The sequence below is a fragment of the Dama dama genome, chromosome 15 (genome assembly GCF_033118175.1).
Source record: "Dama dama isolate Ldn47 chromosome 15, ASM3311817v1, whole genome shotgun sequence".
NCBI classification, from domain to species: Eukaryota; Metazoa; Chordata; class Mammalia; order Artiodactyla; family Cervidae; genus Dama; species Dama dama.
In genome coordinates this window covers 38,139,779-38,164,495 of record NC_083695.1, presented here as the reverse complement: position 1 = coordinate 38,164,495, position 24,717 = coordinate 38,139,779, and the positions used below count along the sequence as shown (strand labels likewise).

Genomic DNA, 24,717 nt, shown 5'->3' with positions numbered 1-24,717 from the left:
AAAAATAACAAGGTAATTTTTTTCATCATCAAACTGTCAAAATATTAAAAGATAAATATCCAATGTGCAAGAATGTACAGGGCTGCCAGTACTACAACTTCAGGTCTCCCCAGTGCAGAAGTATTTTATGTAAATAGCGCCACCTGCAGCACCATTCCCATATAGACTGCACTGTAATTGTGTGTGCCTTGGAGCCCTGCTCTCAGTGGCTCACCCCTCCTTTGGGCTTAGTAAAAATCTCTGGCATATCCAGGAAGAGGCCAGCTTGGCTAGATTCCAGTCCAGTTCCCTCAGCTTGGTAGACTCGTCCAGTTCCTTGTCTATGTGGTTCCTAATATAAATTCAGACACAAATGTGTATACATGGAATTGAATAATATATGGAAAGTGAAAGTCTCTCAGTCCTGTACAACTCTTTGCAATCCCATGGACTGTATAGTCCATGGGATTCTCCAGGCCAGAATACTGCAGTGGGTAGATGTTCCCTTCTCCAGGAGATCTTCCCAACCCAGGGATCGAATCCAGGTCTCCCACATTGCACACTGATTCTTTACCAGCTAAGCCATCAGGGAAGCCTATATTTGGGGATTTTTACTTTCATGCTTTTATTTTCATGTTCATCTCATCAAATTTTAGAGATCATTCTGTGTTAGTACACCTAAAACTGAGACAGGCTCGGACTTGGTTCCCTTTGCTGCGGTCCTTGCTCCTGGACAAACTGTTTTCTCCAGCAAGAAAATACAAAGAAACTATAGGGGACTAAAAATAACTGTGCGGTTGTACAAACTGGGAACAACAAGATACAAAAAGACCAAAAACCCAACTGCCACTTCTGAGGAGTCAGAAACAAAAGCAGGGTCCTATGCATCATCAGTGCGGCCAGCACCACCAAGAGGGTGGGCAGACCACCTAAACATACCCCTCCAGCCCAGGCAGGATCCACCCCAACCCTGGAGCCATTCAGGAACCAGCTCACCCCCTCCCCCAGGGAGCAAGCAAGGGCACCCATACCTGTAATCTGGCGTGCTTAGGTAAGAGATCCAATAAAGCCTTGCCTGATCTGGCTTTGTATCAATTTCTTTTTTAAACTTATTTGGTTGCCATCATGTGGGATCTTCCATTGCGGCAAAGGGACTCTCTACTTGTGGCGCTCCGGCTCAGCAGCTGTGGCATCTAGGCTTAGTTGCTCCCCAGCGTGTGGGATCTTAGTTCCCTGAACGGGGATCAAACTCAGGTTCCCTTCATTGCAAGGTGGATTCTTACCCACCAGACCACCAGGGAAGTCCCCATCAATTTCTATTTAAGAACCCGGGTCAATAACAAATCCAGTATAGTCCTTTGGAAAGTTATCTTTTAACAATACTGTTACTCCTTTAGAAGGACAAAATTTCAGTGGAACGCAGACCATTTCTGAGCCTCCCTCTCAGAGCGACACTGTCTGATGTCATCAGAGCTGATTACTCCGTGAAGTTAGGGATTCAGATCCTGTGCCAGGGGCGTGGGTGGCACTTCTGGAAACTGCAGCCTGCCGGTCTGTGAAATGGGCTCATAACGGATCACTGGGCCCCCGATTCCATCATCCTCTGTTCTGTGCTTGGGCCCAGGGGGAGGCGCGGGGGGCTCAAAGCGCGGCCCCTTCCTGGGGAGGCGCCCAGCCTGGCACATCGCCCCTCCGCTCGCTCGCGGGGTCTCTGGAGGGGGCGGGCTCGCTGGAGCCAGAAAGCCCGGAGCCGCCCAGGAATCTTGGCTGGAACTGCGAGCATTTCCTCCCAGGCGGGCCGGCGCGATCCCGGGGAGGGCGGGGAGGGCGGCCGCGGGCAGAAGTGGCGCTGCGCTCCGCCGGCCGGCAGCATGCGGCCCCTGCTCTGCGCGCTGGCCGGGCTCGCCCTGCTCCGCGCCCCGGGCGTCTTCGCCGGTGAGTGGGGCCGGGGAGCGGGGCGAGGGCTAGGGAGACCGCGGACCGCGAGGTACGAGCAGAAGAGAGGGAGGGAGGTGGGAACGGAGCCAGATGGAGAGAGACAGAGATGGAGAAAGAGGGAGATGCAGGGCGGGGGGAGAGACACATAGGGAGAGAAAAAGGAAAGACGAAACAGAAAAAGGCAGAGAGATAAAGGCACAGGGACATAGAAAAAGGAAAGAATAAAGAGAGAAAGGGAGAGGCTGGGACAGAAAGATTTCGGAGGTAAACAGATGGGTGTGAACTATGAATGAGGACAGAGAAAAAGGTATTTAGTGGGAAAGAAACAGGAACTAAAATGGCAAGAGAAAGGGGAGAGAGGGAGAGAGGATATTGAGGAAAAGAGGAAAATTTGAGAGACAAAAAACGGAGAGGAGATGGAGAAACCCAATGCCCCAGGTGGGGAGGAAAGAGAGGAGGGGGCCAGGATCAGGAGGTGAATGGTCAGGTCTGCAGGGTGGCGGGGGCCTGCGAAGCACCCAGGCCTCCTTTCCTGGGGAATTTCCTGGGATGCTGAGCCCCAACAGGCAGACGACCCACGTCTGGTCCGGCCCAGCTGGTAGGGGCCAGGCAGGCGGCCCCTGGAGGTCTTGGCTTTACCTGCCTTACAGTCTGAGGAGGTCCTGCAGTAGAGGAGAAGAGGCCAGTTGTCAGCCTTTTGGAGAGCTTCGCAGAGGGCCTGAGCAGCCTTGGGTGCGTGGGGAGGAGGCTGCAGGAAGGAGAAGCCCTCTGGGTGCTCCAGGCTGGGTTCCTTGCAGTGCCTTATCCCCTCCACCTCCCCTGACAGCAGCCTTAGAGCTGTCCCCTCCCAGGTGAGGCTCGGACAGGAAGGCTGCAGAAGGACTAACTGTACTGTATGCATAGATGTTCCTTCCACCTCCGCAAGACTCTGCACTTTATATAGCTCTTTACAGTTGACATTTACCCAAGCTCTCTTGCCAGCCTCTACCAGAGACGGCTGATGCTCATAGTTGTGCACGTGAGGGGAAGGCTCAGTCTGTCCAGGCATGCAGGTCTCCTGCCCCCCTGGGCCACACCCTTACCCCATGTCAAGCTGCTCCCCCATCCCCCTGGAGCGGGCGGAAGTGCCCCTTGTCAGGATGGAAGCTCCCCTGACAGGGAACTAGGAGCCCCAGTGAAAAGGCTGAGGCCAGTCCTGCTCCTGGCCAGCCCCCGGCTGAGTGACCTTGGGTGAGTTGTGTCACGTCTCTGAAGCTGTTTTCTCTTCTGTAAGTTGGGGAGAATGGTAGCCACCCAGAGAGCTGGAGGAAAGGGAAGTGCCCGGCGCAGAACACCTGTCACACACATTGGCTCCTTCCCTCGCCCCCTCAGACAGCTCCACTGACCTCTCTGAGCCAGTTTCTCCACTGAGGTTGACAAAGGAGGACCAACAAGCCCTTCCTCACAGGCTGAGTGAGGAGTGGCTGAGACCACCCAGCACTGAGCCTGGCCCACAGTGCGATCATCCCCACCCCCTACTTTCCCGGCCCACCCCGTCCCCTCTTCCCAGAGTCCCCACCTCCAGGAGCTGAGGGGACAAAGCCGAGTCTGTGTTCCCCCAGAGGGAGGAGCTGGCCACTGCCCACAGCGGCTGACCTTCTGTGGCCCTTTAGCTATGACTGGTATATACATTTTGTCTCAAAGCCATTTTATTTTTTTTTTAATTTTTTTTATTTTTTTTCATTTATTTTTATTAGTTGGAGGCTAATTACTTTACAATATTGTAGTGGGTTTTGTCATACATTGACATGAATCAGCCTCAAAGCCATTTTAAACATTATTTTCTTCCTGATCATGCTCATTGCTTCAGATTAAGAAAAAAAGAAGAAAATATAAATGTATTAATGTAATTTCACATTGTGTTCAAACACTTTTGTATATAACCTTTCAGACTTCAGACAATTATACCATTGTTTTTTTTAAACTGTTGATTATCAAATCTTTTGGATATATACACAGAATAGTGTAAGGAACTTCCATAGATTCTTGACAAATCTTAATTCATCTAACCCACCTTCTCTCCCCTCCCTCAGATTAAAGGAAACTCCAGGCACTATATATTTTCATCTATAAGTATCACCTTATGTGTTACTAAAGCATCAGTAATCTTTTAATAACTGAAATACCATTATCACTACCGAAAAATGGATAATTCCTTAATATCATCAAATGTCTAGTCAGTGTTCATGTCCCTAATTGTGTCATGTTTTTATATTTGGTTTGTTTGATTCAAATGAGGTGGATACATTTGGTTTTTGGTTGATATGTCCATTAAGTTTCTTTTAGTAAGTTTTAGGTTTCTTTATAAGGTTCTTTTCTTTTTTCTTAAAATTTATTTGGTGAAGAAACTGCATTGCTAGTCCTATAGTTTTTCACATTTAAATTTTAGCTGATTGCATCCTCTATATGTCATTTAAATGTTCTTTTCCCTGTATTGTCTATAAACTGGGAATTAGATATAGAAGCATCATCTAATTAATTCCAATTAGACTTTTTTTTGCAAGAATACTTTAAAATGGTTTATTGCTTTAATTTTCATTTCTTTGATTACTGCCAAGGTTGGATTTTTCTTCAAATGAATATTGGTCATTTCTAATTCTTGTGAATTGTTTTGGCCTTTTCAGTTGTGGGATTGGGATTTTTCACATTGCTCTATAAAAGTCCTTTATGTGTTGAGTGAAACAGACTGTTCTGTGTTATTTGTAGAGAATTCTTTTTTAAGTTAAGGCTTCAGCTGAGTTCCTTTTCTATTTTGCTATCAGAGGGATCTCAAGTCCTAGAGCCTAGTCCCATTAGCCATTCTCATCCATGCCTCAGGGCCTACAGGGATCCACCACCACTCCAGGTCCCTGTGGACTGTCTTCCATTGGGATTCTGCTTGTTTACTTTGGGTGAAAGGAGAATATGCTCAGGCTATGGTCCAATCTTCCCAGGTGGCACTAGTGGTAAAGAACCTGCCTGCCAATGCAGGAAACTCAAGAGACTGGGGTTCAGTCCCTGGATCAGAAAGATCCCCTGGAGGAGGGCATGGCAACCCACTCCAGCATGCTTGCCTGGAGAATCCCATGGACAGAGAAGCCTGGCAGGCGCTGGGATTGCAGAAAGTCGGACACAACTGAAGCGATTTAGCACGCAGCGCGCATGGTAAGGATCACTGCATTTCTTCTTACAAAAATGGCTGATGGGGGAGCAAACCTCTCCAAGACAGTTTGATCCAGTGTACACAGTTGGGCTCTTGTTGGCCTCAGAACAAGTGCACAGGTGTCATCTATACAGGTACTTTTTGCCCCATGCTTGTCCAGCCTCTCATTTTACAGAGGAGGCAGCCGAGATCCCACGATGGGAGGCCCTTAACTCATCATAGAACTCCCAAAACACAGCATGGTGTCAGGCAGGTAGGATTCAAATCCTGTCCCCACCATCTACAAGCCGTGTCCTGTAGTCTTGGGCGTGTCTCAACCTCTTTGATCTTTGGTTTTCTAATCTATAAAAACGTGATGCAGAGTACTGAGCTTACAGATAGAATGAAATGAGATAATGCAGATGAGCACTGAACAAAAAGCTAGGCACATAATAAGTGATCATAAATTGATAGTGGATTCAAATATAGAGTATGGCTGTGCCCATTCTAAAGGTGGAGAAACCAAGGATCCAGCCAGTGGGACTGGCTTATAATGGAGCCCAGAGAGTCCGGTCAGCCCTGAACCCTCAGTGTGCTTGTTGGCAGAGCCCCTCCCAAGCACCCCTTGGACCCCTGTACGCTGTAGTCCCAGAGCAGATGCCTTCCCACCTTGAGGAGACCTAGCCAGAGTTACCTAGTGAAGAACACTGGCTCCATGTGGAAGGAAAAGACCATGAGGGCTTACACTGCCCTGCTCAGGCTCCAGCCCACCTGATGAATGCCTTACCTGGCATTTGCACATCATCTGGCAGTTCTCAGGTACCTTCCAATGCAGAATCCCCTTGGATCAGCACAGCAGTCCCGCCAAGAAGGCCAAGTAGACAGAGCAGGGAGGATCCATTGCAGAAGAAGCTGAGAGAGAGGCAGAGAGCACAGTCAGTCAGCAGTGAAGGTGGGACCACACCTCTGACTCCCAGCCTTGTGCTCTGTTCACAGCATGTGGGGAGAAGTTAATCCTGGATGGCTTCCTAGTCCTTGGCATGGTGCAGGTTTAGGAATGTTCTAGTAGTTTATAACCCAGTGGATTAAAAAACGTAGGATTCTGAGGTAGAAGGAATCTAGTTTCCTGTACGGCCTTGCGGGGAGCAGAGCTGCCTGCCAGCCCTAAGCATCAGCCAGTCCACCTCTGAACTGGTAAGTGAGAAAGAAACACGTGTGTGACTGGGGGGCGGGGGAGGGCTCTTTGTTACAGCAGCTCAGCTTGTATCCTCACTTAACCACCCACTGACTGCATTGGTAAGCTCTTGGAGTCACCAGCAGGCTCAAATCCAAGTCTGGAAAATGACCAGAGAACAAGGGAGACAACACATCGCTCCCAAAATAAAAGTTTCCCAGCATCTGAGCTCCCTCTGAGGGGGCTTAAGTGGCCTTCTCCTGTTTCAGCCAGAGCAGGTCCACAGATTAGAGTTCTTCATATAATTGTTTGAAAATAGCATTCTTCTGCTTAAAAAACAAAACAAAACAAAACACTGGTTTGGAATGAAGCAGAAATGTTAATACAAATATTGAATGTGGTCAAATTTATTAGACTATTATATTGAATGTGGTCACATAGAATTAAGCCCCAATCTACAAGTGTAGCTGGTCAGAGCTGCACTTTTCAGGATCAGAAATCGTTTGAGTTGTGCACTTTCTTAGTGAGTGTTCAGGTCCAGAGGAAAAAAAAGTTCTCCTATGTCTGTCAGTGGGAGTGGGCCGTACTCCCGCCTCAGAGGCCGGGGGCCCAGTGGCGTCTACCCCTTGCCTACGCTGGGCCTCTGGTCCCACTCCACCCCCAGCCCCCACCGGCAGCCTGCTCTCACGATGTTCCACCCAAGGCCGCAGTCCAGGGTGCACATCGGCCCTGAGTGGGCGCCAGGCCAGGGAAAACAACCTTGCATCCAAGAAGGTCCATTTCCCAACTGGCCAGGCAGGGGAGGGAGGGAGCAGAGGAAGGCAGGGAACACTGGGAACCGCAGCCTTGGCTGTCCGTGGTCAGGCGGGATAATCCTGCCACCTCCCCCACTCTTCTTCCTCTGGTTTGAGCTTCCCTGGAGCCCCTGAAGCCGGCAGGCATTATCGAGAGCTCATTAAGACTGCGCGGAGAAGGGAATCCTTGCCTAACTCTTGCTTTGCTGGAGTTTCTGGGCGGAGAAGCAACTTGTCCTTAGACTCATCCCGGTTCTGTGCTGGTAGCTCATTTGAGGTGTGAGAGAGAGAGATGAAGCTTGGGTGCACTGCATCTGTTCGGGAGCGCCTCGCCCTCCCCGCCGCCCCACAACCCGTGTCCTGGGGAGGCAGCAGAGGCTCAGGGAGCAGAAAGTTCCTGCGGCCGCACCAGTGCGCGGCCGAGGCTCCAGCGTGTTTCTGCCTTCAGGCTTCGAGGTCAACGCCTTGAGAAGCCCCGTGGGGAAGGGCGTGGCGGGGCAGGGTGGCCGGGCTCTTCCCGCCACCCCCCCAACCCGCCCTCTCAGCAGAGCTCCCCGGGAGGCCTGGATGAGCTCACAGACAGTTGTGCCGCAGCCCTGGGCGCAGTTGTGTCCAGATGCCACGGATTACTGCCGTGTGATGTGGAGAGCAGCCTCAGCCCAGCCTCTTCCCTGGAGGGGTCTGGGAGCCAAGTCAGACCTCATCGCAGACACGCAGAGAACAGGATGTTTTAGGCTGAGCGAGGGGAGCAGATTCATGTCGTTCCTGACTTAGAGGGCTGGTAGAGCCCCGCTTGCCCGGCAGGGTCACCCTGCTTCCTCTTGGCCTACGTGCGTGGGGGAGGGGGAGAGGAGTCGTTTAGGGTCTGGGAGAGGGCAGGTGGGGCGCAGGGGAAGGGCTTGGCCAAAGGCCCCTTTGGGCGAGGCCTGCAGAAGGTGTGTGTGGGCACAGACCTAGACCAGGACAGCCCTCTGTGTGGCTGAGAACAGCTCTGCCTGCCCCCTCCAAGTCCTTTCCCTCTAGCTGAGCACCCCAGTTTTCTCAACTGAGACATATGAGTCAACATCTGGAGTCCCTTCACAGTGACCCCATTAGACCTGCCTCTGCCTGTCCAAACCCTTCTCTCAGTGAATGACCCAGAATGGAGCACAGCCCTCCAGGTGGGGTCTCTCAGAACACCCCCCAACACCCATCCAGAACATTTTGCATCAATGCACAAAGCGCATGATGACTTATGCTTTTTGCTGACAACCTCATTGGATAACTGCCTTACATTGTGGAAAATTTCAAACCAGGCATACAAAAGTAGACTAGCAGAGTGAACCCTCCAACCCCTACCCCATGTCCCCATTACTCAATTTCAACAATTACCAGTCTTGGTCAGTCTTGACCAATATTCAATACTCCCACCCATGTCTCCTCCCACTCCCAGGCCTGGATTATTTTGAAGTAAGGCCAAGACATAATAGCATTGTATCTATAAATATTTCAGGATAGCTCTCTAAAAGGCTCCTTTTAAAGAGATAACCAAAGTGACACTATAATATATCCTCCCTCCTCAAAGTCAACAAGATGACCAGTGTTTTTTGAAGAGGCATTTCTAAGTTCAGCGGATAGATGTAATAAAAAGCATAAAGTAAAAACCGAAATTCTCTACAATAGATGCTCACAGTGGAAGGAAGTTTTATCCCTGTGCTTGGCTCTCACCCCTGTGTGGAAGAGCTGGGGTCCAGATAGAGTTGGGACTAGAGACTCTTAGGGCATGGGGACTCTGGAGAGCTCCAGAAAACCAGCTGGCTGACGTGGGGCCAGGAGGAGGCCAGAGTCCTTGGAGCTCAGTCATTTGCCAACTGTGTGATCTTAGACAAGTCACCCAGCCTTCAGAGTTACACATTCATCACCAGCAAAATGGCTTATCAGCTCCATCCTTATCCCAAGGCCTGCCAACCTGCTAGGCAACTTTATATTGTCCCCTTGGGCAACCCAGCCAACACTGAGGTCTTAGAGTTACAAGAGTTTTACATTTACAAAGATCAAGTCCAATAACTCTTACTCCCACTCAGATTCAGATGCCCACAGCCTTGGTATTGTCACTGTGAAGCTGCTCCACCTCTCAAAGCTAAAAATTGCAGTCTCTTAAAAATTGCAGTAAATTCCATTACTCCCATCATTGCATCGGGACCTCTAGTGCCTTCAGACCCTCCCTTTCTCCCAATTATTAGTCTTCTTACTGGCCTTTCCCCCTTCCTTATTCAAGCTAGACTCCAGAACTCAGCCACCTAAGCCCTGGCTGGTTGAATCATCAGCTCCTTTCTCTTCTGCCCTTCACCACATTCATCCCTCGGACTCCCAGGTTTCAGCTTGTCCACCCGTCTGTCTTTGCTGCTAACACCTACCTGCTGAGCTGCCGGGGTGGGGCTTCCTTGGCGCTCTCACTCTGTATCATCCTCCTAACTGCTTCTGTCATTCTCCTCACCCCCTCTCTTTATTCAAGCTTCTTACCCAGGGGTGCTGATACACTGGCTCTTGGGAAACAAAGCATTTGTCAGTTTCCATGGTGAAAGTACTCTTTGCCGTGGCTCCCATTTTAGTGACTGTGTCTATCAGCCTGCTCATAGAATTCCCAATAACTTCACAATGAACTCTCCTCTGCTAACCCTGCATGAGTTTTCAGCAGATGATTCCCCTCTTCACCGAGTGAATAGCAGTTATTAGGTGGGACTCGCTCAACTTCTTGACTCTTTTAAGTAGAACATTTTACCCATTTCTGCAGCATGTCCTCTCTGTTCCTTCCACGTGTGACCCCCCACCCCCACCCCCATCACCATTTCTGGATTCTGTGGCCTCACATCTCTTCAGGAAATGCATTCTTTCAGTTCTCCTGGGTTCTTCCTGTCCTCAGGCTAAAAGCGTGGTTTAGTTTCTTCAGTGCTTAAAAACCTGGAAATAACAATAAACACTTCTTTAGACATTGTGATCTGATCTCCCTTCGCAGACAAGCTTGGTGGTAATGTTTTCCAGGATCTCTGTTTCCTTCTCCTGGCCTTTGTGTTCCTTCTCATCCCACTGTGACTAGACTCTGGTCCGCTGGCTCCTCTTCACTAAACGCGCTGGGATGGCATTCGGCATCAACTTCTCTGTTGGTCTGTGTCTCGGTCTTTATCTTGCTAGACCGCAGTGCCTCATTAGGCCATGCTGTTTCATCCTCTTTAAAGTGCGTGGCTTTTCTTTGTTTCTGGGGCAGTGTCCCCCTTCCTGAGTGTCTGGGTTTTCCAAGGATCCAACCAACTTGGATGCCCTAAAAACATCTCAGAGCCACCAACCCTGCAACTTGAGCTCAAAACCAGGCTGTAAGACTTCTGGTGTGAAGGTTGCTGGTGCCAGGAAGAATCAAGGAGGAGTCAACGGTGGGGAGGAAAATGATGTTGAACAAGTTGAACCTCAGAGCTTCTACTTATTAGCTGTGTGATGTTGGACCTATCATTTCACCCCTCTCAATTTCCTTATGTGTAAACTGTGGATAGTAATTGGTTGTAGAGGTTGGCTGAGTTTACGTATTTGTTGAGCACACCATGTGGCACATAATGCTATTTCTAAAATATCTCCACACATATTCTTCCTCTTTTCCTACAGCTGCCTCCTTTCATCAGTTCTTATGCCGATTACTGCGATACTTCCTCCCTTTAAAGATGAATCTCTCCAATTCATTCTCTGTATTTTAAAAATTCATATATGACTACGTGACTCTCCTGTTAAAAGAACCCCCGAAACATCATGATTGATTTATTAGGCCCTGGCTTTGCTTCCACCATCCACCTCTCCAGTCTCATCCCCACCCACCCGGTACTTTCCAGCCACTCCAGACTCCCAAGGGTTTCTGCACTGAGCCATGCTACCTCATGTCTATCTTTGCACATGCATTCTTTCTGGCTAAAACATCCCTTCCCTTCCTTATCTTACCCAGTTCAGGCCACATCTCCTTGAGGATGCCCACTTGGGTCTGTAGGTGACCATGGCCCTAGAGATGAGTGAGTAGGGCAGCCGTACACTCACACCCTGGCCCTCTCTGCTTCTCTTTGGACTGTTTTCAGGACTCACCTCCTTTGAGCCAGGTACTTTGTAGGAGACTCTAATGTTACAGGGAAACCGAGGTCCCCACATTGACAAGACTTGTTTTCCCACAGCTGATGAACCCTTCATCCCCTCCCGAGGAGACTCAGCTCAGAGCACAGGGTGTGACAGATACATGGCTGTCCACAGTCGGCTGGACGTCATAGAGGAGGTAATGAGGGTGACCTGGGAGGACATGCAGCTTCGGGACCATCTGCCAGGCTGGTGGCTTTGGAGTGCTCAAGCCAATCTGGCTTTGGAAAATTGGGGCGATCTAGGCCAGTCCTGCTCCCTAGCCACCATGTTAAACATCTCCATGCCCTACCTGTACTGTTAGGCTGACCAGCCCCCAACAGACCCTGCCTCCCCTGGGAACTTGCTTGCCTCCAGCCAGAGATCTCTGCACATTCACCAGATGAGAAGGTGGAAATTCAGTCGCTGTGTTTTGTTATACAGCCACTGCTTGTAACCCAAGGTCCATAAACTTGTATGGGGGGAAAAAACTGCACTTTATTTCACAAACCTTTAGCTGAAGTTTAGCACTCTCATTCACTATAGACAATAAACCACTATAGACAAAAAACAACTGTACCTTGACTTTGTCATCAATAGAAATCACAGATAATTTCATCCCATTATAGTCACTGTGAATATCTCAACATATCATTTATCTAATCAGTGTGGCAAAAATTCAGTGGTTGCTAGGCCTGCTGTTACTTGAGCTAGGAAGTTCTATATCAAAATTAAATACTTTAATATTTTAATGCAGTTTATGTCCTTGGAAATCCTATATGTTTTCTCAATGAAAGCAGTCTTCTAATGGGGATCTATAGTTTTTACCAGACTACTAAAGGGATTCATTTACAAAAAAAGTTAAGAACCCCGAATAAAGAAAATTTCAAAATGCCAAAACGGTCATTTGGCAGAGTCGCCACCAGGGGGCGGGGCAACAAAAGGAATGTGAACTCCCAGTGGTGTCATCTTGAAATAGGAAAAGGGATCCCAGAGTCCATCCTTGCCCCCAAACCAGTGATTAAGCGAAACCCCTGAGCGCCAGAACCAGGAGTGGCCTTGAGTGAGCCCTTCAAATCTTGCCATCTGGGAGCTGAGAGGCAGATGCGGGCAGAGCCTGAACCAGGAGGACCCAGGTCCCCTGGCACCTAGTTCTCTTCCCACTGCACCCTACTGGACTGCCACGGGCTCTGGAGGATGTGGCTGATGAAGCAAGACTGACCTCACTCTTGTCTTCCACTCCCCTACTGTCCTCTGCCTTCTGTCCTTGCTCTAGACAGTGGAGAAGACGGTGGAGCACCTGGAGGCAGAAGTCAAAGGCCTGCTGGGTCAGCTGGAGGAGCTGGCCTGGAACTTGCCCCCGGGGCCCTTCAGCCCGATCCCCGACCTCCTCGGAGACGGAGATGGTGAGCAGCTTGGCTAGCAGAGATGACAGCCTCTGGAACTGGGCAGCAGGGTGGGGACGACTGCTCCACTCCACTGTGTAACCTGGACAAGCCAGGGAGTCTCCAGCTTCTCCTTGGGACAGAATTGGGAGGAATCCCCCCCAACTCCCCCTCAAGAGTTGTCTGCCCACATCCCTGGGGTTGCTGCAGCCCAGCATCAGGAAAGGGCACCTGGAAGAGTTCCACTCTCAGCACCACCCTGACGCGGAGCAGCTGCCTCCTCCTTGAACCCTGTGTTCCCTGCACAGGAGTCCCTGGGGGACTGGGAGGGGAGGGCAGGCAGCAGCCAGTACCCGTTCGCTCACCCCCCAGGTTGCCCCCTCTCTTTCAGATCGCTTTTGAGCCCCAGAGCTGGAGCCGCCCAGCAGCTGGCAGTGACACAACAGCTTTCCTCTGAGAACAGAACAGGCATTCTGGCCTGGCTTCCTCAGCTTTGTGCAAAATAAAACCTACTCCTTTGGTCCTCTCTGTGTCTGCTGACAGTGACCTCAGGAGCCACAGCCCCCTCTCCATCTGCTCCCACACCCTCAGGCTCGCACCCCTGCAGACTCAGATGTAGGAGCACCAGTCCATCTGCACGCTTCCACCCTTCTTATTTACAGGGATGGACAGGGCAGGGGTGGGTTCAAGAGGTGAGGCCCCTGAAGCCCAGAATTTTAAGGCAGCACAGTGGAAGGGCCCTCTGAGTAGCCTTGTTAATCAGCATGTGGCCATGGGTGAACAGTAAAGGAATAATCTGGGAGCTTATCAAAAGTGCTGAATTTGGGGCCCTGCCGATAACCTACATTTTAATGAGACTGCCCAGGGGATTTGTATGCAGGTTAAATTTTTCTCGACTAAAGAAAATTTTTTTCGAAAAAGTAAAATTCACGTAAAATTCTAAATTTTAACCATTTAAAATGGTACAGATTCAGTGGGTTCAGTGTTGTGCAATCACCACCACCTAAGTCTAGAAATTTTCATCACCCCCTAAAGAAACCCTGTACTATTAAGCTGCATTTTCCATTTCCCCTCCCATCCTCCCTTGGAAATCATTAATATTTTGTGTCTGACGTTTTTTCACTTACCATGTTTTCAAGGTTCATCCATGTTGTAGCATATATCAATACTTCATTTTTGTTTATAGCTGAACAATATTCCATTATGTAGCTATATCACATTTTATTCATCCATTCATCAAATCTGTGGACATGTGGGTTGTTTGTACTTTGGAGTTATTATGATTAACACTATGAACATTCATTCATGCATAAGTTTGGGTGGGTATGTGTTCTCATTTCTCTTGGATGTAATTGTTGAGTCAAAGAGTAACTCTTTTAAGTTTTTTGAAGATTCACCATTTTTGCATAGCAACTGTATCACTTTACATTCCTACCAGCAATATATATGTAAGATTTTCAGTTTTTCCTTATCCTCCCCAACACATCTCACTGATTACAGCCATCACACTAGATGTGAAGTGGTATCTCGTGGTTTTAAGTTGCCTTTACCTGATGATTAGTGATGCTGAACATCTTTTCATGTTTGTCCGTCATTTTTGTTAACTTTTGGGGGGAAAGTCTGTTCAAATCCTCTGCCCATTTAAAAAACTAGGCTGTCTTTTTCCTGTTGAGTTGTAAGAGTTCTTTATGTACTGTGGATACTAAATTTTTATCAGAAATATGATTTGCAGGTGTTTTCTCCCATTCTGTGGGTTGTCTTGACAGTGTCCTTTGATATCCAAGTTTGTTTTGATGAAATTCAGTTTATCTATTTTTTGTTATTGTTGCTTGTTCTTTTGGTATCAATCTAAGAATCCACTGACATATCCAAAGTTATGAATTATTTATTCCTGTCTTCTAAGATTTTTATAGCTTTAGTTCTTACATTGTTTTGTTATAGGTCAATGTTTGTATGTGGTGTGAGGTGAAGATTCAACTTCATTAATTGGTTTGTGGGTAGCTATTGAAGAGAACATTCTTTCCCCATTGAATGGTCCTGGCACCCTTGTCAAAAATCATTTTAGCATAAGGTTTACATCTCAATTCTATCCCATGGTTCTATATACCTTTATGCCAGTATCACACTGAATTACTACAGCTTTGTGGCAAGTTTTGAAATTAAGAACTATGAGTTCTCTGACTTTGTTCCTTTCTAAGACTCTTTTGGCTTTTTGAGGAATTCCATGCACTTCCTTATGGATTTTAGGATCAGCCAGTCCACAAGGACAAAAGGCAGTTGAAGTTTTGATATGTATTGGATTGAACTTACGGATCAATTTTTTTAGAGTATTGCTATCTCCACAGTACTAAGTCTTCTAATCCATGAGCACAGGATTTTTTTTTTTTTCAGTGTGTCTTACACCACCTTGGTTAAATTCATTCATAAGTATTTTACTCCTTTTGTCTGTTCTATTCAATAGGGTAAGTGAGGTGTTAAAGTCTCCAACCACTATTGCTTAACTATTTCTCCCTTCCATTGTCATTTGTTTCTGACTTTTCTGGGGCTCTACTGTTAGATACATATGTGTTTACAGTTGTTATATCTTGATGGATTAAACATTTTATTAGGGTATGTCCTTAGTCTGCCAACATCTGCCTCTTAATTGGGAGCATTTCTCCCTTTATATTTAAAGTACTTATGGGCCTCCCAGATAGTACAGTGGTAAAGAACCTGCCTGCCAGTGCAGGTCTAAGAGATGCAGGTTCAGTCCCAGGGTCAGGAAGATCCTCTGGAGGAAGAAATGGCAACCCACTCCAGTATTAGTGCCTGGAAAATCCCATGGACAGAGGAGCCTGGCAGGCTACAGTTCATAGGATGGCAAGAGTTGGACACAACTGAAATGACTTAGCCACATTAATAACTTATACCACTTAGCTATTTGTTTTGTATCTTATAATTTTTGACTCCTTAATTCCTCCATTATTGCCATATTTTGTTAGATGATCTCAAGTGTACCACTTGATTCTTTACTATTTTTTTAGTTATTTTCTGGGATTACATTGACATCTTAATTTATAACAGTCCAGCTTGAATTAGTACCAAGTTTCAATAGTAGACCAAAACTTTGTTTCTCTATATATGTCCTGTATAACTCCATCATCCACCTTTAATGTTATTGTCACAGAATACACCCTTATACATTTTGTGCCAACTATAGTATTATAATCATTGTTTGGTGTCAGTTTTCTTTTAAATCATATAGGAAAAAATACTATAAATTTAAAAAATACATATTAATATATTTATATTTACCTGTGTTTACCTTTAACAATGTTTTATTTCTTCATGTGGATTTTACTTACAGTATCCTTTCATTTCAGTTTGAAGGACTTTCCTTGGCATTTCTCGTACAGAAAATCTACTAGCAAGAAACTGTCTCAATTTTTGTTCACCCAGGAATGTGTTAACTTTTCCTTCATTTTTGAAGACTATCTTGCTAGGTATAGGATTCCTGTAGACATTTTTTCCCACTGCACTGACTATGTCATCCCATAACCCTCTAGCCTCCATGGTTTCTGACAAGAAATCAGATGTTAGTATTTTTGAAGATCCCTTGTATGTGACAAGTCAGTTCTTTATTGCTGACTTCACAATTCCTTGTCTGTCAACAGTTTGGTTATGTGTCTCAAAGCATATCTTCATAAAAATACCCCTTATGATTTGAGTTCCTGGGATGTGTGAATTAATATCTTTCATCAAATTTGTAAGATTCCAGCCACTGTTTCTTCAAATATTTCTGCTCGCTCTCTCCTATGACTCCCATTATGTGTGTTGGTATACCTGATGATGTCCCACAGGTCTTAGGCTCCATTTTCTTCTCTCCTCAGATTGGGAGATCTCAATTGACCTATCTTAAAGTTTGCCAACTCTTTCTTCTGCTTTCTCAAATATCTTCTTGAACCTCTCTAAGTGATCTTGTTTTTCTGTATATGGGTCATATTTTGTTTCCTTGCATGCCTTGTAATTTTTGTTGAAAACTGGGCATTTGTTGAACATTATGTGAAAACTCTGGAAATCAGATTCTTTCTTTCCCTTCCTGAGTTTGTTGTTGCTGCTTGCTGAATTTCATGTAGTTTGTCTAGTGACTTTCTGAACTGATTTTTTACAAGTTTGTATTCTGTGTCAAGTGTGGCCACTGAAGTATCTGTTGAGCTAACTTAATGGCCTCTAGTGATTCAACTTTAACTCCTGGAACAACAAAACCCCAATCTCCCAGTTACAAATGTGTTCTGTGTGTATTGGAGGCAAATCTTTTGATACGCAGCCAGCCAGACTGTGACTCTGCAGTAGCATTCACTTCCTGCAAATGAAGAGCCTGAAGGTCTGCCAGAGGTGAGAGTTTAGGGCCCTCTCAAGTCTTCTAGGCATATGCCCAGCCCTGAACATGCGTGTGGCCTTCCAGATTCCCAGCAATTAGTGGAAGCACTCCAAAACCATTACTCCGCAAAGCATCACACTGTCAGCCTTTGCTCCCCAAACTTTTCAATTTGTCGCCTGTTTGTCCCAACTGTTATCCCTCTCTCCAGGCATTTGTGCTAATGAAACTGCTTTCAAATGTCCCCAAAGGTTGCCACCTCCAGCTTGCAAGAGTTCCAAATTAGGTAAAATAAAAGAAAGTCATTTCAGTCAGTCTTCCTGGCAGCAACCAGACACGTCAAAACCACCAACCACACCTCTTGAAAACAAGGTCCATTCTGCTCCATCCATTGCTAAGAACCTATAAAGGACTGTGGATATTGTTCTTGAGTCTACCAAGCTGGGGTGAGGAGGATAAGGCTGGGGTAAGTGAGAATGCCACAAGACCCTCTTACCAAGACTCAGTTTTTGTTTTTTTAAAGCTTTTTTTTTTTATTGCTGCAAACTTTCAGTTCACTTTCAGATTTCTCATAAAGTTGATTCTGACATCTTATCACTTTTTTGGAGGACTAGGCTTTTCAAGTTCCCTACTCAACCATTTTTGCTGACAAGAATGAAGTTTAAGAAGCTCTGATCTAGTCTCCCCTTCACTTTAGGCCCAAAGAGAAGTAACTTACCCAGGGTCACACAGCAAATCAGTGGCTGAGCTGAGGCCAGAAGAGGGATGCCTGACTCCTGGACCAGTGCTCTTTCTGCTTCAGGGCTGCACTGGGTTCAGAGTGGACACCAGTATTAGGCCAAAGTGAGTTTTCCAAGGAGTGGGAGGGGATAAGAGCCCCTTGTAGAGATGGGGGCTTGACTGATTGAATCCTTTGCTGAGAGTGAACCCTGTATAGGGCCAGGTGGAGAACTGAGTAACGATGTTCTTGTTTTTAGAAGAACACAAGCAGAGAGCTTTCAGGTTTGATGAAGCAAACATTTTAAGCTAGTATCTACCTGGGGAAATGATTTAGCTTGATTTCTAGGCTAGGACTATAACGCCCTGCCAAAGCACAAGGATGGCCAAGCATGCTGGGTCTTGGTCAAGTGGCTCTAGGCACGGGAACTGAGGCAGAGCTGAACTGACAAGCAGGGCCTGCCTGCCTTCCATTCTAGAGCCCACAGCAGCCTTCTCTGGCAGTGTAGACCAGGCTCTGTCCAGCTCATACCCCTTAGGCCATCTCCTCTTCTGTGTCTAGAAGGCAGGGAGGAGACAAACTGGTGTCCCCAAGCAGATGTCTGCTTTGTGGACAAGGCACTCCCTGGGGCCTTTGCTAGGGCTCAGCAGGTTTGGGCTCCCACCCTGGCCTCTGGCTTCTCTCCTTTCTAAACTTTCAATGTAAGAAACCACAAAGGGAGTGGAGATCACTGACCAGAAGACATGCTCTGGGCTTCTGGATGAGATGCAACGATTTCTAGAAACTCTGCCCCTTCTGGACTCGCCTTCTCCTGATACCACCAACAAAGGGGCAAAGGGCCCCCCAAGAGACCACAGCCTGGAGCTCCCTTTCAGACTGAAGCGTCCCTGTGGGGAGGAGCTGATCTCATGCCTCTCTGACTTTCTGCTGTAAGGCTACCCCCAGGAGTCATGCGCACTCCCTTCTGTCTGTGCCCTTCCTTCCAGACCTGGGGAAAGGACCACACTCCTCCTACTTGCCCTAGTGGACTTCACTGCACCCACATCTTACCAAAAACCCTGTGCCTTTTCAGCATGCGGGCCCTGAGCAAAGATTTCAGGAACCTCCATTTCTCATGTCCTTAAGACCCAATCCCTGCAAATTACTTATATTCAGGGTTTCCTAAGCACAAGTTTCTATTTAAAGCCGTATAACTTTTCACAAGCTAATAAGGCTGGAACCCCCCTAAGCTACAGGGCAGGATCATGAAGCATGAGAAAGCAAACTGGCACCAGGAAAACACTTCCAGAACATTCCAGAGCTGGATGACTTTAATTTGGAAACAGCATTTGGCCATCAACATTCAGGTTTAAGGCACATTCTCAATTACAAGAAGCCCTGTCACTGGCAGGGAGCTGGCTTTGTTCTTGTGGTTTGTGTGGAAGAAAGAACAGATGACTTTCTGGCCTTTTCTTTTCTAAAAAGGAGTGAGTTTGGCAATAACAAAGCTCATGACACATTTTCACCAGATGCAGAGTGTGTACCCTTAAGGGTTTTCCCTTTTACTCCTCAGTGAAGACACGGCACTCCAACCCCCACCTCTTTCACCCAAACTTTTTATGCAGCAAAGACGTGTATGCAACTGTCTGCAACTATATATTAAAAAAAAAAAAAAAAAAAACCTTCTAAACATACGAAATTACATGACTAAAAGGAAGCCAAGAGTTTCAGCCATAAGCAAAGGGGAATGACTGCATGAGTCAGGAAACAAAACATCTACTTTAGCTGCAAGAGGCTGTGAGGGGTGGGGATGGGCAGGAGGCGTCCTGAGAGACTGACGAGGTTTGGCACAAGCACAGTGCACGGATCAAGAGGGTGGGGGAGGAGCTGGGGCCATGGCTCTACAGCTGGTCTGAACGGTGACACCTGGGGGCGGTTTTGTAGATTTGTTAGAAACAGACAAACATCCTTTTGGCCTTTTCCTGGCATTGCTGTTGCCAGCAGGTGGACAAAGTGACCCACCAGCCACTGCTCAGTCGTTGCCACCACAGATCTTCAGCAGAATCTTCCGGTAATCCCCTGAAGTGTCTCCCTGGTCACAGAAAGGAGTAAGACATCAAGTTAAGAAAGGCTCGATCAGTTCTGGCTTCCTGGCTCTTGATTTTCTTCTGCCCAAAGTGCCCTTACAGAGAGGTGGCCCTATCTTACGAAATTTCCCATTCTGCTGAGCAGATGAGCAGGTCATATGCTGGCATCACAAGTACATGGACCATGGACAGTGTAGCTCAGCCTCCCTAGTCTCCTCCCTTAAAAAAACTGAAAGCTGTACTCACCCCAATGATCAAAGTCAGAATTTGAAAAACAAACACAAAAAATTTTTGAACAGCCAGAAACACCCCTACCCAGGTTTAACTAATGGCAGCCTTTGCCCAGTGCATTTCTGTTGTACTCAACAGGGATTATACCATAAGGCACTGTACCCTGTACCGGAAATGTCATCTACTGTGATATGATCATCCAGTGGAGGAGAGAGTTACTATTTCAGCTCCCAGTTCACATTAAGCTCTCCTCCAACTGTCCCACTGCACTTAGATGTAAGGCCACAGTGAGCTAATTTCTAATCATTTTCTTCCTTGAGGGCAAGGCCTATGGCTTATTCCAGATGCCCACAGCCTACTGGCAAACACAAGATTGCTATCAGCAGCATTGTTTCTATAGCCAAGAAAAGAGAGAGAAGCTTCTCTCAAGAAGATGCCCAACATCAAACATCAGTGAGTCTGAAATCAGGACCTGGGTGTGGCAATTTCAAGATTCATGTAAGCTCAGACTTTAACTATCAGAATTCCCCTCCTTCCCACTCCCCCTGCAATAGGAATCAATTGTTAGACTGTCTCTAACACACAGTGATAAGAGAGGCACTACTATCTATTAGACACGTACATGTCATACAGTATGCTTTACATGGACCGCTTCCTTCAAGAGCCAACACTTCTGGGGGTGGGATCATCTCAAGGATGATGGAACTAGGGTTCAGGGAGGTTTAAGCAAGCTGTGTGAGATCATACAGTGAGAAAATACTAATAGAAAAGCCAAAATTGGATCCCAAGTGGTGTGACCCCCGAGCCCTCGCTCTGAACTGCCTTCCTGTGCTGCCTCCTCCATAAAGCCGAAAGAGGTGACTCGTCAGGAAGCCAGAGCCATGCACCCTCTGGGGGCCTGGGACCTGAGTTCTCACTGATGGATGCCAGATCCACAGGGTGGCTGGACTCTGGAGGTCAGGCACCAGGTGTACATGTGTGTGGGGGGTGGTACTGTGTGTCTCTCATGCTGATTGTGGACCCTCCTCTGCCAATCATTTCCTGAACAGCAGTTGTGCTAGATGCTGGGCTAGAGGGAGGGTCAAGACCCTCCCTGCCGTCAGGAGCTGACAAGCGGCTGCTGTGAAAGCTGAAGAGGGCAAGCAGAGGACCACAAACAAGATGCCTGTGCTTGGCTGAGGCCAAGCCTATAGGAGCTCTGAGGAAGAGCAATGGGGATAGTGGGAGCAGCCAGGGAGACAGCCCAGACGGCCCCAGAGGCCCGTACCGTGATATCGTGGTACAGCGACTTGCCATACAGCCGCTTATACTCCGCTCTGATGTCCAGGAGGTCGATCTCGCTGCGAGACACCATGATGCGGATCAGGGTCCGGTCTTTGGTTCCTGCTCCCTAAAGAGAGTGGCCCAAGGGCATGAGCTATGTACCTCCTCACCATCCAGTCCCCAGCTTTCCTGGGCCCTGGGCCCCTCCCCGCCCCCTCTGGAGGAAGGGTGGCTCTCCTCAAGCTTCCTCCCCTGAGCAAGGTCCCAATCACAGGATGGGCTGAGACACCCCCCTCACCCAGACCCTGTACCTGGGGATTACTTACCCTCATGGCCTTGTTGAGCCTCTCAGCAAAGAAGGCTGGAGTATTCTTAAGACATTTCACTGGAAGAGAGAAACAGCATAAACTGATCTGCAGAAAACTCAGTCAGGGGGACACGGGGCACACAGCCACCTCCTAGAAGGCCGGCTGTCCATCAAACACACCACGGCATCCATCTTCCTCCCCCCTCATCTCCTTCAGGCTCAATTATCCCACGATCCTGGCTCCAGCCCTCTGGAATAGAAACATGCAGCCTGGACACCAACGCAACCCCTTTCCTGGTAACCAATGTGATGGAGGAAGCTGGTAGGGAAGGAATGTGGATGGTGGTAAGGAACCATATGGCTGCTCAGGCAGGAGGGGACCCACTGGGGATGGCGTGACCCTCGGGGGGAAGGCTGTCTGAGCAGAATGAATATCTAACTAGGGTTCTCAGGCCATGATACCTACCCTGGGGGATATGGGGGAACCTATCCCATTCAGAAAGCTCCAAGAAAAGCAAAGCAGAAGATGGACAACCCATGAGAGTCCCAAGTGGGTATAAAGAGGGGCCAAACCCGCAGGTGGAGGGCGGGGGGAGGACTGGCCTGGAGCATGCCAGGCCCTGCTCTGGAGGACAGGACCCGGGCACTGTGGGAAGCGCACAGCGTCCCGGGAGCTATGCCAGCTTTCCTCAGCCAGGGCCTGTTTTGCTGTTGCAAGTAAAAAAAATCTTTCCACGTGTTCCCATCACAAACATCTGACAACTGCCTGCAGGGATATATTTTTAGAGAAGACTTGGCAGGATGTGAGTCATCTTCCTCCCGGAGAGCGGCTGGTCGTGCTCCCACTGGTGCTCACACTGCAGCTCCCTCCCCGGGGCTGGGCTTGAAATATAAACAAGACCGCTGGGGGCACAACCACACACAGTGATCCAGGAAGCAGCCTGATTTCCCACTGCGTAGGCACCTGGATTTAACAATCTTGGACCCTATCACTATGCTCGTCCTCAACCGGAGGGTGGGTGAGCACCCAGAAAACTCACAACACACCCCAGACCCCAGCAGGAGGGCTGAGACACCTACCCACAGCCAGCATGCCCTGCTCCAGGTCCCCGGACATCTCCCGGCAGATGCTCTTCTCAATGTCACGTCCTGTCATTCTCTGATACTCATTAAAAACTAGTGGGAAGACAGAGGGACACGTTATGAACTGAATTCTGCCCCTGACGCTCGCCCCAAATCCCTATGTTGAACTGTCCTAACTCCCAGAACTTCAGAATTTAACTGTACTTGGAGATACAGTCTTTAAAGAGGTAATTAAGTTAAAATGAGGCCCTCAGCATGGGCTCGAATCCAATCTGGCTGGTGTCTTTTTAAGAAAAGGAGATTTGCACATACAAGCAAACACCAGGGCTGCAAACACAGAGCTAAGAGCATGCGCAGACACAGCAAGGAGGGGCCATGTGCAGGCCAAGCAGGGAGGCCTCAGGAGAAACCATCACTGCCGGCACCTTGATCTTGGACTTCTGGCCTCCAAAACTGGGAAAAAAATAGATTTCTGCTGTTTAAGCCACCTGGCCCATGGTATTTTATTATGACAGCTCGAGCTGACTCAGACAGGACACATGGTGAGACCTCTGCCTCTTCCCAGAGACCCCCTCTCCCCACTCTGCTCTTGGCACCCTAGGCGGTCCCAATGACCACACTAGCCCAGCTCTCAAGTCTGCCAGTTCTTCACCCCAAGGCAAGGGCACTCCCCCGCCCCCCAGGCCTGCTCACTCAGTCCCCTTACCAGCCCCTCTGCTTCTATTGTACCTTAATCCCCTGTCCAGAAGCCCTGACACTGATATGCTCTTCTCAGATCCACCACTTCCAGCCCCAGCCCTTCTCCATCATTCTGTGTGTCGGTCTTTCTCAATCTGACTGTAAGCCAACACCCCTCCAGCACCCCAGCTTACCCTGGGTTGGGCTGAGCACCCGTGGGAAGTGGGCTGTGGGTTCTAAGAGAGGCAGGTGGAGCCATGGAGACCTGAGTCCTAACTTGAGCTTGGCCCCCAGGATGTAACTTCCTCTTCTCTGGCCAAGGTCTCAGTTTCTGTGTTCTCCAAACTGCTGTCATTTGCATATCAGAATCATGATTTCTACTACCTCTGTATCCAACTCAGATCAGCTCCTCTTTTCTCCTGACTAGTATCATTCATGCAGTTGGGGTTCTGATGTGCTATAAACATATCTCATACTCACTAAAATAAATAATGACCAAGATGAACGTATGTGCACTCTTGCTCCATTACAGTACAGTGCAGAGGTTCACATGTGTGCTGTGGAGGCGGTCAGCCTGAGGGCAAATGCCAACTCTGCCACATTACCAGTTGGGTACCTGACTTCCCCAGCTGCCCTTCGCCCCACTCCTCATCTGTAAAGTGGGAGAATGGCGCCTACTGGAATTTATTAAAGGCTCAGTGCATGCCCATAGTGCGTGCTGGAGATCCCAGCCCACTGCTAGGTGTGGTCATCGTTCTCCATCCTCACCTGCCCTCTTATACGCTGACACTGCTGGCCTCTAGGACACCCCTTTCTCTGGGTGCCCCTCCTAAGTCTCCTGCCATGGCCAGAGCCCTGTCCTCAGACTGCTGTGCTCCCTCCCGAGGGGACCACTTGCAGTCCCAGAGCCTCAAACTCCTTCGACCCACTCAGCTTCCAAACTTCCACCTCTAGCCAGACCTTTTCTGACCTCCAGGCTCACAAACCTAGTGGCTTCCACGGCACCTGTAGCTCGACTCCCTTGTCTCCTTAAAGCCTCCCACTCTCAGTCAAGGGCCCCACCCTCTTCCTCTTGCACTGGCTCAGCAGGGACAAATCCCGGGGTCTTTCTCTCTCTCACACCCCACATCCAATTCATCCACAAACAGAGCCAGAATCTGACCCCTTCTCACCATCTGCTCCTACCAACTGTCCACACCACCATCACTTCTCCCCTGGGCTGACTGCAGCCATCTCCTAACTGGTTTCCTTCCTCACCATAGACCCCGTCACTCTTCTCAGCACAACTCTCAGTACACTTGCAAAACCTAAGTCAAATCACACCCCTCCCTCACACCACGCCCTCCGCTGGCTCCCTGTTTTATTCAAGATAAACACCTAAGTCCATGCAACTGTCAGCAGGACTTCCTACTGTATAGTACAGGGGACTATATCCAATTTCCTGGAATAAACCATGGAAAAG

General features: G+C 48.3%; 2 protein-coding genes across 3 annotated transcripts in view; one reads left to right on the top strand and one right to left on the bottom strand.

The window, feature by feature from the left end:
* The first annotated feature begins 1,800 nt into the window (after positions 1-1,800).
* Positions 1,801-13,075, top strand: PLAC9 (placenta associated 9). Its single transcript, XM_061161927.1, has 4 exons — positions 1,801-1,914; positions 11,230-11,327; positions 12,444-12,573; positions 12,944-13,075. Exons 1-4 carry the CDS (start codon positions 1,851-1,853, stop codon positions 12,952-12,954), a joined length of 303 nt encoding a protein of 100 aa, XP_061017910.1. The 5' UTR covers positions 1,801-1,850; the 3' UTR covers positions 12,955-13,075.
* A 5,844-nt stretch (positions 13,076-18,919) lies between these two features.
* The window catches only part of ANXA11 (annexin A11), a 41,867-nt gene continuing 36,069 nt past the window's right edge, over positions 18,920-24,717 (bottom strand). For both annotated transcript variants that reach the window (XM_061161925.1, XM_061161926.1), the window contains 4 exons: positions 22,575-22,670; positions 21,514-21,572; positions 21,192-21,314; positions 18,920-19,698 (listed from right to left, as the gene is read on the bottom strand). In XM_061161925.1, coding sequence (XP_061017908.1) covers positions 19,639-19,698; positions 21,192-21,314; positions 21,514-21,572; positions 22,575-22,670 — 338 coding nt within the window. In that variant the 3' untranslated portion in view covers positions 18,920-19,638. The remainder of the gene's footprint in view (positions 19,699-21,191; positions 21,315-21,513; positions 21,573-22,574; positions 22,671-24,717) is intronic.

Coding starts and splice junctions, on each gene's coding strand:
- PLAC9 (XM_061161927.1), top strand. CDS start 1,851: ATGCGGCCCCTGCTCTGCGCGCTGGCCGGGCTCGCCCTGCTCCGCGCC. Junction 1,915..11,229: donor CGCCCCGGGCGTCTTCGCCG/GTGAGTGGGGCC, acceptor GTTTTCCCACAG/CTGATGAACCCTTCATCCCC. Junction 11,328..12,443: donor GGCTGGACGTCATAGAGGAG/GTAATGAGGGTG, acceptor TCCTTGCTCTAG/ACAGTGGAGAAGACGGTGGA.